This window comes from Haliotis cracherodii, unplaced genomic scaffold (genome assembly GCF_022045235.1).
Source record: "Haliotis cracherodii isolate W230 unplaced genomic scaffold, xgHalCrac1.p SCAF_4, whole genome shotgun sequence".
NCBI classification, from domain to species: domain Eukaryota; kingdom Metazoa; phylum Mollusca; class Gastropoda; order Lepetellida; family Haliotidae; genus Haliotis; species Haliotis cracherodii.
In genome coordinates this window covers 28,717,275-28,736,170 of record NW_027266297.1, presented here as the reverse complement: position 1 = coordinate 28,736,170, position 18,896 = coordinate 28,717,275, and the positions used below count along the sequence as shown (strand labels likewise).

General features: G+C 41.1%; 2 protein-coding genes across 2 annotated transcripts; both read right to left on the bottom strand.

Moving 5' to 3' along the window:
* Positions 1 to 4,446: 4,446 nt before the first annotated feature.
* LOC139479359 (uncharacterized) lies at positions 4,447 to 7,271 on the bottom strand. Its single transcript, XM_071262217.1, has 4 exons — positions 7,013 to 7,271; positions 5,520 to 5,759; positions 4,913 to 5,061; positions 4,447 to 4,578 (listed from the first exon to the last, which is right to left on the bottom strand). Exons 1-4 carry the CDS (start codon positions 7,269 to 7,271, stop codon positions 4,447 to 4,449), a joined length of 780 nt encoding a protein of 259 aa, XP_071118318.1.
* Positions 7,272 to 8,619: 1,348 nt separating this feature from the next.
* LOC139479358 (uncharacterized) lies at positions 8,620 to 16,483 on the bottom strand. Its single transcript, XM_071262216.1, has 6 exons — positions 16,003 to 16,483; positions 14,778 to 14,935; positions 11,264 to 11,388; positions 10,058 to 10,168; positions 9,256 to 9,595; positions 8,620 to 8,820 (listed from the first exon to the last, which is right to left on the bottom strand). The coding sequence occupies exons 1-6, from the start codon at positions 16,481 to 16,483 to the stop codon at positions 8,620 to 8,622; spliced, it is 1,416 nt and encodes a 471-aa protein (XP_071118317.1).
* Between the last annotated feature and the right edge of the window lie 2,413 nt (positions 16,484 to 18,896).

Below are 18,896 nucleotides of genomic sequence, written 5' to 3'. Positions count from 1 at the left end.
GTCGCCGGACAGGAAGCAGATAGTCGCCGGTCCGGGAGCAAAGGGTCACCGACCGGACATGGAGCAGAGAGTCGCCGGACAGGGAGCAGAGATTCGCCGGACAGGGAGCAGAGAGTCGCCGGACAGGAAGCAGAGAGTCGCCGGACAGGGAGCAAAGAGTCGCCGGTCAGGGAGCAGAGAGTCGCCGGACAGGGAGCAGAGAGTCGCCGGTCAGGGAGCAGAGAGTCGCCGGACAGGGAGCAGAGAGTCGCCGGACAGGAAGCAGAGAGTCGCCGGTCCGGGAAAAGAGAGTCGCCGGTTAGGGAGCAGAGAGTCGCCGGTCAGGGAGCAAAGGGTCACCGACCGGACATGGAGCAGAGAGTCGCCGGACAGGGAGCAGAGATTCGCCGGACAGGGAGCAGAGAGTCGCCGGACAGGAAGCAGAGAGTCGCCGGACAGGGAGCAAAGAGTCGCCGGTCAGGGAGCAGAGAGTCGCCGGACAGGGAGCAGAGAGTCGCCGGACAGGAAGCAGAGAGTCGCCGGTCCGGGAAAAGAGAGTCGCCGGTTAGGGAGCAGAGAGTCGCCGGACAGGAAGCAGAGAGTCGCCGGTCCGGGAAAAGAGAGTCGCCGGTCCGGGAAAAGAGAGTCGCCGGTCAGGGAGCAAAGTTTCGCCGGTCAGGGAGCAGAGAGTCGCCGGTCAGGGAGCAGAGAGTCAACGGACAGGGAGCAGAGAGTCGCCGGACAGGGAGCAGAGAGTCGCCGGTCAGGGAGCAGAGAGTCGCCGGACAGGGAGCAGAGAGTCGCCGGTCAGGGAAAAGAGAGTCGCCGGTCAGGGAGCAGAGAGTCACCGGACAGGGAGCAGAGAGTCGCTGGTCAGGAAGCAGAGAGTCGCCGGACAGGGAGCAGAGAGTCACCGGACAGGGAGCAGAGAGTCGCCGGTCAGGAAGCAGAGAGTCGCCGGTCAGGGAGCAGAGGGTCGCCGACCGGACAGGGAGCAGAGAGTCGCCGGACAGGGAGCAGAGAGTCGCCGGACAGGAAGCAGAGAGTCGCCGGACAGGGAGCAGAGAGTCACCGGACAGGGAGCAGAGAGTCGCCGGTCAGGAAGCAGAGAGTCGTCGGACAGGAAGCAGAGAGTCGCCGGTCAGGAAGCAGAGAGTCGCCGGACAGGAAGCAGAGAGTCGCCGGACAGGGAGCAGAGAGTCACCGGACAGGGAGCAGAGAGTCGCCGGTCAGGGAGCAGAGGGTCACCGGACAGGGAGCAGAGATTCGCCGGACAGGGAGCAGAGAGTCGCCGGTCAGGGAGCAGAGAGTCGCCGGTCAGGGAGCAGAGAGTCACCGGACAGGGAGCAGAGAGTCACCGGACAGGGAGCAGAGAGTCGCCGGTCAGGGAGCAGAGAGTCACCGGACAGGGAGCAGAGGGTCACCGGACAGGGAGCAGAGATTCGCCGGACAGGGAGCAGAGAGTTGCCGGTCAGGGAGCAGAGAGTCAGGGAGCAGAGAGTCGCCGGTCAGGGAGCAGAGAGTCTCCGGTCAGGGAGCAGAGGGTCACCGGTCAGGGAGCAGAGAGTCGCCGGTCCGGGAAAAGAGAGTCGCCAGTCAGGGAGCAGAGAGTCGCCGGACAGGAAGCAGAGAGTCGCCGGTCCGGGAAAAGAGAGTCGCCGGTCCGGGAAAAGAGAGTCGCCGGTCAGGGAGCAAAGAGTCACCGGGCAGGGAGCAGAGAGTCGCCGGTCAGGAAGCAGAGGGTCACCGGACAGGAAGCAGAGAGTCGCCGGACAGGGAGCAGAGGGTCACCGGACAGGGAGCAGAGAGTCGCCGGACAGGGAGCAGAGAGTCACCGGACAGGGAGCAGAGAGTCACCGGGCAGGGAGCAGAGAGTCGCCGGTCAGGTCCCGGGTAAAAATAGCATACATTTTAATATTGGAGTTAACCACAAACGTTAACAGAACGTTACTTGGCTGAAAACAGCCGCATACACACTGCAAACTTATTTATAATAAGGTAAGGTCCAAACATAACTGTGATTCCCGAGCCAAATACACCACCGTCAAATACTCATTTCTTGTTTGTTTCATTTTAGCCACCATTAAACATGGTAGTATACTTTCTCATGCCCGGCATTTTATATGATTACGTATCAACATAATATCACAAGTAACTCAATATCTATAATTTACACGTATACTAATTTTTATTATTTTCTTGATCATTTCTTTTTTTTATGCATGTCAAGAACCATCAAAATTTAAGAAAAATCGAGCATTTAATATTTGGGTATTTTTACCCCAAAAGCAACAGATGCATTAATTACATTAATCTTTTTCCAACATGAAACACACACATATATACACTCTTAAAACAAAAGTAGGATAAACAAGAGTCATCAGAAAGATGACATATCCCCCCGGCAGCTGTCTGTAAAGTAACCACTAGTAAATGTGCAATTCTCTATGTAATGGTGTGAGGTGGCATTACAAGAACAGTTGAATGTTCTTTAAGAAGCATACACAGAGCTCCAGATAAGCTGCGTATCTGCGTAAAATACGCATCAGAAATGCAGAAATACGCAGTGAGACAAAATCCAAGCGTATCAAATACGCAATGAACATTACAGATACGCTACTGAAATAAAACTTGTGCGTATCAACAAAATATTGTGAAGTAACCCTGCGTATTCGATTAGCAAATCAAACTTATTGTGAAATTATATACGGACATTCCGTCAACCTTGCCAAACTACACGATGACAGTTACATCATGATCATTTGCCACACACTCTCTTGTGGAAGTATCGCGGTATTTTTTAGTCCTATAAAGCTCTCGAACCCACACGACAACAGTTTGCAGGGACAAGATGAAGTGTATAGTGTTTTTAAATATTTAACTTAAATACCCACATGTGTAAAAACTAGTGGGTAACAGAAATTTGAATACCCAGATAGAATTACTGATACCCAATGATTTTAAAATGCATGAGTAAAATACCCACAACACCAAAAGCTTATCTGGAGCTCTGCATACATTGTTTACCCACTGAATGGTTTTCGAATTCTGGCCCGGAAACGAACCCGTTCCCCAATGTCTAGGTCCAACTTCTTTCAATAAAAATTGTAAAAAATAAAAATTCGTAAAAGAAAAAATATAAAAAGGCACCACTTCAGTATGTGCCTGATAGCTTTGCCAAGTTTCGATCAAATACACTGATTGGTTTTCGAATTCTGCGAACCGCATCCCCAATTGAGTCTATGTCCAACTTCATTCCATAAAAAAAATTATTTTTTTTTTTTTTTAAATCCCAAAATATCAAAAGGCACCACTTCAGTATGTGCCTGATAGCTTTGCAAAGTTTCGATCAAATACACTGTCGTACAGTATTGTCGTGTGTTGGCAATATGACAATTGTAAGGGGAGGCATAGCACGTGGCCGTCGAGCATGGAGATGGGCTGTTTGTATATGGTTTCTGAATGTCTGATCCGTTACTCGTACTCAGTAGCCTGATGACAGTTTGCAGCAATTTGATTCGCCGTTTGAGCTTTATTTCGTAGAGCCTGGTTTCGGATTAATCGTTCCTGTACTCTTGTCGTCGACCTGGAACCTCGATCGTCAACAATTTGGGTTCCTTAGTCCCTGTTCCATAGTCTTCTAATACCAGAGTGTGAAACATTGAACGTATTGGCCACTCAAGCTGATTTCCGCAATTGCCCATTTCATACACAATCAACGAATGGAATGAAGTAAATCACAACTGTATGACAAGCAAGCATTATGGTCCACAGAGATTAATCCACCCTACGCAAGTGTGTGGTGCTACCGCATCGGGGTTTGTGAGTGAGTAAGTGAGTACGGTTTTACGCCGCTTTTAGCAATATTCCAGCAATATCACGGCGGGGGACACCAGAAATGGGCTTCACATATTGTATCATAAAGTGATTGACGTCATGAGCATCGATCTACGCAATTGGGATCGATGACATGCATCAACCAAGTCAGCGAATCTGACCACCCGATCCCGTTCGTCGCCTCTTACGACAAGTGTGGGTTGTTCACGCACCCAACACTCATCTTCTTATACTTGGTATTACCATTATAGTTCATGATCCCCTGCTTTTGTTAAGAGTATATTTTGGCATTAACACACCATTGTCCGCCATGATTTGTGAAGAAAAATACTGAACACCCCATCTCAATACATCGTAAAGATGACACATTACGGCAATTTCCCTTTTCATGTTTCTATGGTATCCCAGACACTGGTAAGAGGTAAACGTAAAACTACAATGATCAAGCAGTTCCATGGGGAATTTAATACTTTGCAATATACTTTGCAAGAAATGACAAAAACCTCGGCTTTTTCTCATTTGATAAGAATACACGTATTGTTATTAAAAACTAAAACAGGATGATTTATCACCCTGATTAGATGAGAAATTTCATTGTAACTTAGTGTGCATGTTGAAATGTAAAATGAGTCACCATTTCTGCAGATGATTCACGACGAACTGGGCCGCAGATTTGCATTCAGCCCTTATCAGTGCCTTGATAAGATCTGTCAGTCCATAGTCATTTTTCCCAGCGTGACCTAAGAGCCAGTCGTGGAACATCTGAGAGCAAAAAAAGATAACATGGTACTTTTTTAAATCAACAGGGTGTTACAAATACCCATGATTCTATTTTATATTTCAACAATAATGGTTTCTTTAGGAACTGTCCACATCTGACGAGAAAGTAAAAATTATGACACGTATGTTTAAGAAAAGAGTTTGGTCTGAGTTCAACCAACAATGATTTAATGATAAGAGTGGCAAACAGACAAAATGTGAAGATAGTACACCAGCACAGTCATGGAGTCGCTTGACTTAGTCCAGTATCAATCACTAAAATGACACGACGGGCTATTGTAAGTTGGAAGCCTTCAGTACAAAAAGGAATGCAAACCTGTTTGCTTCTGGAGAGAGAACTAAACTGTGGATTGGCTACAAAATCGATCAGCTTTGCAAGCGGGACACCAGCGTATATCCACACCTTCCACCACGACTCAAATACTTCATTCGGTAGAGTGTCCATCAGCGTATCTCTGATAAAATCTGTTAATTGATCATTTCATGATCAATAATTAAATTATACTTACATAAAGTAATAGAATGCTTTCCAGCCAGCTAATATATCACCCAACTCGAATACGTTTTCAACGTGGATTTAGAGCACGATGATTTCAAAGTATCAGCCGCGAGTTGATGCGTTTCAAAGTAAGGTCCAGATATGACAAAATGTGACTGTGATAACAACGCATTTCTAAGGACATGATGCTAGTCGTTATATTTGTAAAACTTAAGGCGAAATTATTTGGAGAAAATTACTGTTTTAAATCGCAGAGTCCCCTCTTCCACCTAATATTATCAAATGGCCCTTCCTTAAGTATCGGACTGGATGCACGTTTAACCCTTTCACCATATCTCATACGAGAAACGTCATGCACAAAACTTTTAAGTCTTTAGTCAAGGGTTAGAATTACAAACTACCCAGACTGTTCAAATGTACTTGCCTTCCACATCCTCATAGCCATGTCCGTTGGATGCAGTCGTATCCAAAGCAGTTTTCTGTACAACAGTCCTGCTATTCTCAGAATAGACCTCCTGATCGAGTTCAAAAGGAAGATACGTTTTCACATTTCCCTTTTCGTCCATGATGGCTATAGCTGCAAGGGGGGAGTACTCTTTATTCAAGATTTCAAGATGCATTGATTGAAAAGGAGTCTTGCCAGGTAGATAGATGAGATTGAGCTCTGAAATGTCATATAATGACTGTGCATTGCCACAGATACCGATACGGTATGTACTGTTCGCCGTGGCAGGGAACTCACTACTGACTCTGAGACAGGAGTAACCCTTATTCAGCCAGGTTTCCGATCTTTTCTTGAAGTCTTTTTTGTCGCAGCATTCAACGACTACATCATGAGCTGATGATTCAAGCCTCTTGCCCCATGCAGCAAATAATACAGGATATTTAACTCCCCTTCTGCGATGTAGTCTAGTTTGCTTCTTCACACTTTGTCTTGGCGCATTCTTTATGTATTCACCAAGTACATTCCTACAAACAAAGACTACATTAAAGAAACCTTCAAGCAATTTACTATAATAATTTGTTTTAAACACCCTGCTTACATAGCCTTTACAATATGCTTAAAACGACTGCATCCAAAGGAGTTTTCTGTACAACAGTCCTGCTATTCTCAGAACAGACCTCCTCATCGAGTTCAAAAGGAAGGTACGTTTTCATATTTGCCGTTCCGTCCATGATGGCTAGAGCTGCAGGGGGGGGGGGGGGGGGGGGGGTCTTTTTCATTCAAGATTTTAAGATGCATTGATTGAAAAGGAGTCTTGCCACGGTGATAGATGAGTTTTAGCTCTTAAAGGTCATATAATGACTGTGCCTTGCCACAGATACCGATATGGTATGTACTGTTCGCCGTGGCACGGAACTCACTACTGACTCTGAGACAGGAGTAACCCTTATTCAGTCAGGTTTCCGATCTTTTCTTGAAGTGTTTTCTGTGGCAGCATGCAACGACTACATCATGAGCTGATGATTCAAGCCTCTTGCCCCATGCAGCAAATAATACAGGATATTTAACTCCCCTTCTGCGATGTAGTCTAGTTTGCTTCTTCACACTTTGTCTTGGCGCATTCTTTATGTATTCACCAAGTACATTCCTACAAACAAAGACTACATTAAAGAAACCTTCAAGCAATTTACTATAATAATTTGTTGTAAACACCCTGCTTACATAGCCTTTACAATATGCTTAAAATAGCTTTCATTAATATGGTTCGAATACATCAATAATACGAAATTAACCAAATATCTCTCCTTTGTAAAACAGGATCAAATTTCGGCCATAACCATCACATTATCTCCTTGTATGTTTAAATTATAAAAGACAGAATAAGAGTTATTGTCATCACCGGGAAAAATGGCGTGTGGAGAATGTTGCAACGTTGTCATTGACTGATATCACTGTATCAAGGATTGTCCAACGTGTTGCTTCTTCTTCCTCACAAACTTCTTCACTTTCATCTTCACTTTCATCTTCACTTTCATCTTCACTTTCATCTTGTCCAGGTCTGGACAAAACGAGTAATTGCCCTTCACCAGTATACTTTTCCGGAAGAGGTAGAGTCACGGTGATGTCTTCTTGTGGCTGATGTCCCGATGTGTGGCTAATGTCATAAAATGTTGACAGCGATATTATGGCCTCAAGGTCGTTTCCGTCATATTCCATGTCCACAGCCTTCATTGATAGACAAATATTTGTCAAAATAAATAAATGCGACAAAAACATTTCTCTAATCATAAGAATGAGACCATGATATGTGTACATTTACGATTCCGACTTAAAGCATGGGTTTATTAATTATTATTAAATAGTGATGATGCCAGGTGTTCGCAGAAAGTAAGCGTATCCCGCCACACTGATGGCACCTGTCACAAAGCACATGCAAAGGAAAGTCAATTGGTCACCTAAAAATGTAGAACAAAATAGGGATTGGCCTTTGACATCATTTTTTACTGATGCGTCAAATTTGGAAATGTCCTCCACGTGTCTCCAATAAAACGTTTTGAAAGCTTTACCAAGGCCTTTCATGTTTTTGATCAAACAACCTTTGAACAAGTCTTTAAAATCTTCGTAAGAAACATATGTTCAATGTTACCTCAAAAGTTGTTAATTGTAGACACCAAAGGCTGGAACTTAAAGGGTTGGTTGGTTGGTTGGTTTGTTGTTTAACGCCGCACTCAGCAATATTCCAGCTATATGACGGCGGTCTGTAAATAATCGAGTCTGGACCAGACAATCCAGTTATTGATATCATGAGCATCGATCCACGTATTTGGGATCGATGACATCCATCAACCAAGTCAGCGAGCCTGACCACCTGATCCCGTTAGTTGCCTTTTACGACAAGCATAGTCGCCTTTTACGGCAAGGGAAAGTTAGCCATTGGGAAGTTGAAATCATCCTCCCTGTCATACAGTCTTGTGGAAAGCTTGTTTTGCCACTCTGAATCTCTATGCAAATATCTAAATATGAAACAGATGAGGCGGTTTCACTGGTCTCTTTTTATTTCTAGTGGTGGGAATACCACTGGAAGGTAATAATTGGCTATTTGACCATTATTGTTTGTTTGTTGTTTAACGCCGCACACAACAATATTCCAGCTATATGACGGCGATCTTTAAATAATCGTGTTTGGTCAAGGCAATCATGTGATTCACATGACAAACATATATCTACGGAATATGGATACGATGACATGCATCAGCCAAATCAGCGAGCCTGACCATCCGATCCCTTTAGTCGCCTCCAAAGACTAGCATAGGTTGCTGAAGACCAACCCGGATCGTCACTGGTCTGACCATTATATAACGATATCAGATCATCGATATACCCGAAGCTTAAATTAAACTTCCTGGCCGTATGGCGAGCAACAATTTCGATTCATATGCTTAAAGAAACAGATTGGCAAGGTAAGCACTAGTGATGTATGTAACAGATGCCAAATATGGATTGATGTTTGACCATGCAAATGAAAATTATTTGCTCCCAACACAACTTTTGGTACCATATTATTACACCTGGATTGGACCTAGTAGGTTACCTTAAGGCACATGCTTCCTGGACATTCGAATGAGTTCTTCGGAATGTCTATTTTTACCCTTTCATCTAGTGCGTACACAAGCGTGCACCCATCAACTGGTACTTCTATCCGTGTTTCCTTCGGCCTGGTGCACAATACAAACCATCCACGTGATCCGACACTGATCTGAGATGTTGCTTCCCAGCGTTGCTGAAATACAGCGACCGAATCAAGAATCATGTTTGGAAGATACAATGAGAAACATTTCCAGTAGACAGCTCATCACGGGGATTGATTCGTTTGTTTGGTTTTTGTTTATGGCCACACTCAGCAATATTCCATCTTTAGAAAAGGCTGTAAGAAATGGAATCTTGATCAGATAGTTCAGTGATTGACATTATGAACATCGATCTACGGAACTCGGATTCGATAATATGCATCAACCAAGTCAGCGTGCATGGGTTGCTGAAGATCAGTTCTAAACCGTGTCTTCTCGGGGTACTGGAATTATAATGTTAACTGTCTAATATGCTGTGATAATGTTTAGAGGAATAACAAATATGCGGGAAAAGTACGTTTTTATATCAACTGAAAATGTGATATGTTCATTATTGTACGCTGTAAACTGTTGATTTTTACATTTACCTCCTCTGGTATGAACAATGTTTCAACCAGCGCCTCCTCCTGTGTATGTCCGAATGTTGCATATTTTAAAACAAGCTCAGCATACCGACCAGGTCCATCTTGTAAATGGAAGACTATTGTTAAACCAATAGTGGTAGTGGATATGCACCATTCGACGAGGTCTCCCCAAAATGCTTCATTCATCTTTGCAACTAGTCCGTGGGGATTATCTTCTGGCTCAGAGTAAGATAGTCGTAAGAAGGTCTTGGGAGCTCCTACTCTTGTTGTAATGTCTAAACTTACTTCCATGTTTCTGAGAACCTTCTCTTTACAGTTCCTTGTCTCAACATATGTTGTGTTCCTGTAAAAGACATCATTGCCAATCGTCGTGAAAGGAACACCAATTGTATATCTTATTTTAAGCACATATCTTGTACATTAACAGCTGTAGTTCTAAACTGAACTGGAACACTTCATACGGCCATGTGCACTATTGCAGGTCTCAGACGTTTACCACGAGCATGGATATGGTGGGTTTCTGGCGTGCCAAAGGGACGTGTCTTTTCACTCCAGCAAATACTAGTAGATGTTGGTGTAAACTTGTGTTAACACTCAGTGGCGATGAATAGGAAAACATAGCGGACATAAAACGCTTCCCTTAACTCGAATAATTTGATTTATGGGGTGGAACAAAAACTTGAAGCTAGTTACCTTGTATTCCGTTTGATAGGACACATGGCATCTCGTGGCATGAAGTTAAGCACCTTTACTATTTCTGACATGCTTACCATTCAATATCGTTGGATGTATGCTATCAATATACCTGTAATCATCAGGTAGGGTGATCATTCCCTGTTCTGCGAAATCGTTTACAATAGTGAAGAGCTCCTGTGCAAATATTTCATCATCTTCATCAGGTGTAGAAACAGCTAACCTGAAATATATATTATCCAGCAAATGTGTTCCTGACTATAAAACAGAGAAATATCATAGAGATTGTCTGGCTAATAAAATGTAAGGTTCGTAATTTCTTATACGGTGAGTCACCTGCTCTCAAACCTGAAGACTTGTCCATTCTCCTTTTGTACTGGATTCCAAAGTTCCATAGAATCCTTACAAAGAGATATACATTGTTGGATCCAGCAAATGTACCATCAAATCCATGTCTCAAAGATTAACCATAATGCTTAATACAACCAATGAGGGATTTTCTTTACAGCCACAGAGTGTATTTGAGACAAGTGGAATTAATGCCAAGCCGAGGATTTGCCTGAATGATTCCGATCTCAGTAAAGAACATTGTTCATTTGATTTTTCAACTTGATACACCACTTTCTCACTCGATAACAAACGAGAAAACTTTATTCCCTGATCCATGGAGCATTTGTTACTAAACTTGGTTACCATACAAATAGTTATATACCTATGTCACCTTTCAGAGGTTCGGGACAATTTGTCAAAAATGAAAGCAAATGTCATCTGAAGTTTGATGATAAAAATTTGTAAAATGCTGGACTTAGTCATTGATAAGATCAATATGAAAATTTATAATACAATCAGGACAAATAGTAGGCATCACCGTTGGTACCAGCTGTGCTCTCCGTCTTGCTGAGCTGTTTTGTTTGAAACATAAATCTGAATTTCTGCTCAGACTGGCAAAATCTTTAACTTCAGATACATGTATATCGATGATCTGATATAGTTCGAAAACTGTCAGACATCTATTTCCCTTTCACTGACTTTCCCTGAACAAGAAACAAAATAAAACCTAATGAAATCGACTCATTTGTTTCATTATTAGATCTATGTATAGAGATTAAGAGCTACAAAAATACTATCCACGGGATAGTCAAGGGGGATGACTTCAACTTTCGAATAGTCAATATGTCGAGCAATATTCCTGTAGCTGCTGCTTTTGGTGTCTATATTTCACAACTTTTGAGTTAAAATCGAACATGCTTTTCTTCGACGATTTCAAAGAGTCTCTTGCTCAAAAGTTGTTGCACCATTTTCACACATTTACACTTACCAGCACTTGATGCTCTCAACAAGGCAGCGTTTGGCGTTATTCTGTTGGACATTAGCGAGGGCGACGATAAACTTCCTTAGAAAGGCTGCCTTATCTCTTTGTCTTTCACAACATTGGTACAACATCTGAAAAAACAAGTTTAACATAATCATCCCACCTGCGTGGTGGTAGAGCTTTTGCCTGTAACGACGAGGTAATTGGACCTGTCAAGGCCTATAGTGGTACGAAGAAGAAGACTTCTATAAGGTCTATTAGAAACATACTTATCTGCCCTTGATTCGCATGCGCATAGCGGTAGATTTTTAGACGATTATAACTTCCAGTGCGTACACGCTTCAGGTGCTTGCAACAATTGCCTGTTTTCACTGATGGAACAGCACAGACAAGGGTGTTGATTGAAGCATTGTTATCTTCATACCATCTTCTTATCTTGAATATTTAGCTTGTTTTGCAAATATTGTTTCTAAACAAATGAATAGTAATACGGATTTATAAAATCGAATGAAACACTTTCATGTGAAAAAATGTATTGCTTCACACTATATATACTGTCCCTGGCTGTGTACATTTGCAATTGTTTAACTAGTTTATATTATAGCTGTACCTAAGGTTAGATTTAAATAAACTATATGTTTGTTTGCCTGGTAAAATTACAGCTTCAAACAACAAAATGGTCTAGTACACAGCTACTTCCATGCCACTACTACTAAATAAATATAATGAATAAAGAAAGTAACAAGGTATTCAACTAATGATGTTGTCTGAGCAGTTTGCAGGCACCTCCCATCACAAAAGGAAACAAAAAATCAACATGTTCGTCATCACTTTCAGTTTAAGTAAGGATGTAACCACCATGTTGACGTAAAACCATAATTCATTCTTTCTTATACATTTCCCTACACGGACCTTCCCCCACATTGAATACATAATATATTCATTTTACAATTTTGTTTACAATTTGTCAAACTATAATACTATGAACAGTCGCAAGTGCTACTGTAATTGGATCAAAAACCATATCATCCCGATTATCAGACCATAGCTCAATTTTCACTGCAGAGGCCAAAGCAATATTAACAGTTTTGAAATATATTAGAAAACAGTCCATCTCCAGGGTTCATCATCTTTTCTGATTCATTTTCTTGTCTACAGGCAATAAAATCGAGCTCTTCAAGTCATCCATTTATTTTAAGTATTTTAGAACTATACAATGATCTTTCAACTGGCCAGTACGACATCGTCTTTTGTTGGTTACCCAGCCATGTTGGTATCACTGGTAACACAATGGCTGATGCTGCTGCAAAAGCAGCTCTCAACAAATCTGTGACACCACTTCTTCTTCCCTACAGTGACTATAAACCTGTTATCCGTTCTTACTTCAGAGATCTTATGCAGAAGAAGAGGGACACCCAAGTGGGTATAAATAAATTACATGCAATAAAACCAATATCGGTTGTCAGTCCAGATTTGATGAGGTCATTTTGAGACGATGTCGAATTGGCCATTCAAGATATACTCATGAATTTATACTGAAAGGTGAGGATCCCCCATTCTGTATCCCTTGTGATGAAAGATTCACTGTCAAGCATGTCTTGCTTGACTGTGTTGATTTTTCCATCACAAGGGATAAATATTTCAAAGTGTTATCAATAACGGATCTTTTTAATCAAATAAATGCGCCTTTAATCATCGTTTTTTTAAAAAGAAATAGAATTAATTAATAATTTTTGATGTACAAAGATATATGTTTTATAATTTGGTAGTATATGATTATTAACTGAGATTTAAGTGGCTATATCCTCGAAGGGGGTTGAAGTAGCGTAAAATTATTGTCCCCCTGAGAGGATATGTAAGCCCACATAAATCAAAGTAATTTTATATCTGCCAGTGTTATAATCGTAGAATATTTGTTTGTTTTAAATCTCCGGATAAACCCTGCCAATGGTCACCAGTGACTAAAGGGATGGTGTAAATCCTGCTGGGGCCATGCAGGTAGCAAAGGTACTGTAAGTCCCCATGGTCCCCAGTATGGTGACCTCACTTTAGTTGCTGGTGATATATGGCCCAATTTTATCTGTTGTAATGTTATGAATTGTCATATTTTATGTTTATGTACTAGTTTTAAACATATACCTGTGATAATCTAGTTGTTTTACTGTCCTTCGTCGACAGAATTTTATACAGTTTACATATATCAAATTTTGTCTCGTCACGATATGGCTGCAATACTGCCGATGTGACGTTAAATATTAACTCACTCACTCACTTTAATACTATGAATATAAATGCCCATCGTCACTGGAGAAGTTCACTAAAATGTCACCAGCTGGAACTTGTCACAGATAAACACGGATTCTAGCCAAGTCTGGTCGTCTTTGACATAGCATGCATGAACTGGTCTGGTGACGTCCCACAGAGAAAGAAAGGTTTAAAAATCTTGAAGACATATCCCATCTCAATGTTGTTCACAATTATTCACTGTCAATTTCCTCTAATAATAAACTGTTAACTTTGGTATCCCCTGGCACCAACACTCAGTATGTCATGGCAGTCTGTATTCATTTCAAATATCCTGTTATAATTAGTATTATATGTTAGAAAAACGCATTCTGAAAAGATATCCCCCACAAAATTCTTATAAAAACAAAACAAAAGTGGGAATTACACAGTCACACCAGTTTCTCCCTGAGACACAGATTTGCTCCTTCACACGATAACTTTTCATTTTGGTTATATAATTATGTATCATTTTTACAGTTCATTATTGATCTGCACCCCCTGTGTTCTAAGAAATGTTTATTACCATTAGCTATGGTGGTTTGTTGCCAGCTGATATCGTATCCAGGGTGGTCATAATATTGTCATTTTTGTACGTTAATCAAACCTTATGTAAACATATAATCATATATATATATATATATATATATATATATGTATGTAAACTCAATACGGGTCATCTAATAAAGGCAAAATCGATGTAAAGAATAAAGTGGTTGTTATTTATGGTGTTATTTATAGTGTCACGTATTCATCATCTGGGTGACGCGCAAGATGGCCGACGAGTAAGACGTGCACTGAGAGCTCCGGAAAGAACATGGTATCAATATTCTAAACGTCTTCACATGGTATTAACTCAAAATCGCAATACGAACTAACAGTTGGTATATTTACTTCAGTACCCCAACACAACGAACAACACGGCGCCGGAGACCACTGATCGATCATCACAAGTCTGCCTACACCTGGACTAAAGAATAGTTTCCGCTACAGTTACCAACTATAGGTGTTACTGTTGGGACTTGGACGTGAACAGATGCGTCCGTGTTTAAGAAATACTTACTGCGCAGAAACTTTGTAAGGATCATGATTCTTTATCTGACGTTACAGTCAGTAGAGACAAGTGTTTCAATAATAGGTGAACATTATTTTTAAAACCATCGCAATAAAATGGTAAAACAATCTTCGACAAAACGGATGCACATTGATCATTGGCCAAGTGTGCGAAAGTACTCACCACAAACATTGTGTATTCTGGATCAGTAGCAGCTGTGTCATCCCTTATGCGTTTCATCTCTGCGTCACTTAAACCAAGTTGTTTAAATAACGAGTTGTCAAGTGACATTTCCTTAACCACGCCGCCAAAGAAGCTGCTGACAACTTGCTCAGTGTTATCTGCAATTGCAAGAACGTATATCGTCACAGGAACCATATAATTAAGGTTGTTTCATTCTTGACACATGTTGGTTGTATACTGCTATCAATTCTATGTAGAATTCAATACATCAAAAGAATGCCATGTACCCTAACGCAATCAGCATTTAGAATTATTCTAGGTGGTGGGGCGGCCGGGTAGCCTAGTGGTTAAAGCGTTCGCTCGTCACGCCGAAGACCCGGGTTCAATTCCCGACATGGGTACAATGTGTGAAGCCCATTTCTGGTGTCATACGCCGTGATATTGATGGAGTATTGCTAAAAGCGGCGTAAAACCATACTCACTCTAGGAGATAAGTAATTCACTTTCTGTCAGGGATAGTTCGACACACAATGCAGTTTATGTGCATGTGTCCTTTTACTTTCAAGGTTCGTCATTTCCATAACATCACAACACCGTCATATATTAGTATCTAGAATGTTGATGGGTGCAGCGTAATACACCAAAAAACAAGCATTACTATTACACCTACATAACAATTGTGTCACGTACTGGAGCTGGATGTTACATTTAATAACGTACGACATTGTTGCAATACACAAGGCAGTTAAATATCTTTCACGGGACATTATTTATGTATCCCGGGGAGGTTTTAAATTTCGTTTTTATTTGAATAGCAGGAAGTACATATCCCTGTAAGAACTTTACAAGGGTTAAAATCGTCCACAAAAAGTATCAGACCATTTCATCCAATACTACATAATTGAGGAAACTTTCAGAAACTTCGGGGGCACGGGGGTCCAGTCGTCTAAGGCGCAGAGCTGCGGCCCTTGGGCACGCCAGAACCCAATGATTGTGGGTTCGAATCCCGGTTCGCCCCAATTATGTTTCTAGGCTTATCAGCTCCATACCCGTGCTTGTGGGTTTCACCGAAGCGGTAAACGTCTGAGACCTGCATCACTTGGGCTTTCCTCCCACATTAAGCTAACACACCGCGATATAACTGGAATACTGTATATGTGTGTATATATATATATATATATATATATATATATGTGTGTGTGTGTCATATGCACACTTATCTTACTCTCTTGATGCGAAGCAGCTTCAATTCTGAGAGACGCCTCCATGTCTGCTTTCAACGGAAGAGGCAGCTCCGTCACAAGACGCGACATCTGATCGCCTTCTTTATAAATGTTAATGCGCCCTAATGGTGCTGCATCGATGGATTGTGATACTTCAACAAGAATGCTCTGATAACTTGTTTCTCCTGGCAACAGTTCAAGATGGTCATTATATTCTTCAGGAAACTTTAACAGTCCCTTTACCTGAAAACGATAGCTTTGCCTCTCCTGCGAAGCAAACTGCCCACTCACAGCCAGAGTGATGAATGATTTACTTTTCCAATCGTCTAGACAAAGATAAATTTCATTTGGTTCTAGGCATCCTACGATAACTTCCCACCGATTGGGCCCAGTTACCTTCCCAACAACAAAGAACTTCACAAAACAGTTCTTCATTTTTGTTGACATGAGTTCATCGTCTTTTCTTCGGCTTTGCTTGTGCATAACTGAAAGATAATGTATTATTGTATTATTGAATACAATCTGAACCAGGAAACGTTCAGTTTATCCTGCAAGGTGGTATTGGGCAGGCTGACACTCGTAACACGATTCAATGTCCCATTTGGTGTTAGCTGCTGTTATATGCTTAAATCTAGCTGAAGCTCAAAGCGTCCTATTTTTGACAACAGTATTACCTCATGTATTGATACCATTCACTAGCAGTTCCAATGTCACTATTCTGAATGCTTAAAGAGAAAATTAAAAGAGAGTGTATCTATCCTTTCCCTCAGTCAAGGGAGGATAATTTTACTCTGCCAAATGTGTCTTTGGAGAAAATTTAAGAGCACTGCCACAACAAGGCCGTCTAAGGCGCCGCCATTCGCTGTGCAGAGTTGCGTCCATGGACCCGCCAGAAACCTATGATTGTGGGTTCGAATCCCGGTTCGCCCCGATTATGTTTCTAGGTTTGTCAGCGCCATACCCGTGCTCGTGGGTTTCACCGAAGTGGTAAAAGTCTGAGACCTGCATCACTTCGGGCTTTCCTCCCACATTAAGCTGACACGCCGTGATATAACTGGAATACTGTCAAAAGCGGCGTTAAACCCAACTCGCTCACTCACTAAATGCAAAACAAAACGGATCATATGACATTGTGTTTTGTCCTACTACTTTTGTCGTCGTGGCCGCCATGTTAATAATTAGTTTCTAATCTATTGAACAAATTCAGCTGCCTTCTCTGGTAAAAACAAGCATGTGAACTTTTGTAGTTTCTGAGAAGATTATGTTTACAGTGCGACGAAATGCACCTTACGAGAATTTAGCAGCAAAAGGAGTAAAAGGAACTATACATTTCACTGGATTTTATCATGTGTTTGAATTTCAATTGAAAATATCTAATTCAGCGATATTACATCCAAACTTTTAACTGTACTGGCTCTTAACTAGCACTCAAAGAATAGTTCTACATGGTTTGTTTTATTATAATATAATTTGATTTAAAAGTTTGAAAAAATATTTATGAACAACTGCGCATTATACACATATGCTAGTGGCTAGTTTAGACATGTCATCTTTGAAAATCAACAAATTTATTTTTTGCGGCACAAATTTACAACATTTCAAACATTGTAGGGGTCATGTGGTTGCAAATTCATTTCTTACTCCATTCTCCATTGAACGAATTTATTTTTACACAAACTGACCTAGCCACAGATGATTTATTACAAACTGTTGCAGGAAAGAGTGTTGGTTATATAGACAAAATCAAATTTTAAACAGCTCTTTCATATTTCAATTAGATAATAAAACTCGATAAAACAAACAAACATGGCAGTGATGGCCATAAATATCTTTTTTGATAATGTGGCTGCCGAGGCCTTGTGAACTTCTTGAACAAATTCATTTATCATACAAAACTGGCTCCCACAGGAGATATCGCTTGGATGAGATCAAGTGATATCTACACTATAGATACCGCTGCAATGAAATTACATCACAATGCTTTACAGACCATTGTGACGTCACGGGTTACCATTACGTCACAATCAAATTACATCACTAATGGCTCTGCTACTGAAGCTGTTTGCAGTACTTTTTACACTGAAAACACTGCTAATTACTGTCTACAAATTGAAAAAGTTGAAAAATGATGTTGGATGATAAATAAAATCTCATCCTCGTGTCTTTTGATATCAAATATATCAGCACTCGTTGATAAAAGTGGCAAAAATCCTCGGCAAGCCTCGGAATTTTTCCACTTTTATCAACTCGTGTTGATATATTTGATATCAAAAGACACTCGGATGAGATTCTCTATGTATCATCATGAGCATGGAGGCACAACGTCATTGGTCTAGTGGATTCATGGGATACGACATTCAAGGTACCAGACAATGCATTTTAAGTGATTTAATGTCATGGTAAATGTGCAAAAGTCCAAGTGCTTAAACATATTTTGAAAAACAGAACACTTATGTTGAGTTCCACGACACATACCAAATATCATTACATATTGAACAAAACAAAACGTTTCAGTTTTCAGTATGGTCGAAATAAAAAGTTCAAATAAAAGTCAAAATTTAAAATATCGCTAAAAACGGAACAGATAGGTTGAGTCCCACTACTAACCAGACATGTCCGAAATGTCATTCCAGTTAGATCACAAACGGCTGAGTAATAGCTGTAAGTAGGGCGTTCGATATGGCTGCCGTATTCTATCCGTATACAGTTTGGTATGTTTGATGGGACAAGAATGTCAAGCTAAGCTTCATTGGTCACGTGGTCTGAGGAGATGCAGTTTATGCACGACGCTGAACAAACAGGCCATGACCTAAGCTCACTTCACCTTCAGTCAGGTGTGCGATGCAAATCAATGCCAGGTACTTAAAACTAAAATTTTCAAAACGAAGAACTCATT

Bases quoted from the DNA above. Each gene is read 5' to 3' on its own strand.
- LOC139479358 (XM_071262216.1), bottom strand. From the start codon at position 16,483: ATGCACAAGCAAAGCCGAAGAAAAGACGATGAACTCATGTCAACAAAA. The intron at 10,169-11,263 runs GTAAGTGTAAAT...TATATATTTCAG, and splicing joins GTTGAGAGCATCAAGTGCTG to GTTAGCTGTTTCTACACCTG. The intron at 8,821-9,255 runs GTAAATGTAAAA...GCTGTATTTCAG, and splicing joins CATTGTTCATACCAGAGGAG to CAACGCTGGGAAGCAACATC.
- LOC139479359 (XM_071262217.1), bottom strand. From the start codon at position 7,271: ATGAAGGCTGTGGACATGGAATATGACGGAAACGACCTTGAGGCCATA. The intron at 5,760-7,012 runs GTTGGACAATCC...ATGACATTTCAG, and splicing joins TGAGGAAGAAGAAGCAACAC to AGCTCAATCTCATCTATCTA. The intron at 5,062-5,519 runs GCAAGTACATTT...ATCAATTAACAG, and splicing joins TGGCTATGAGGATGTGGAAG to ATTTTATCAGAGATACGCTG.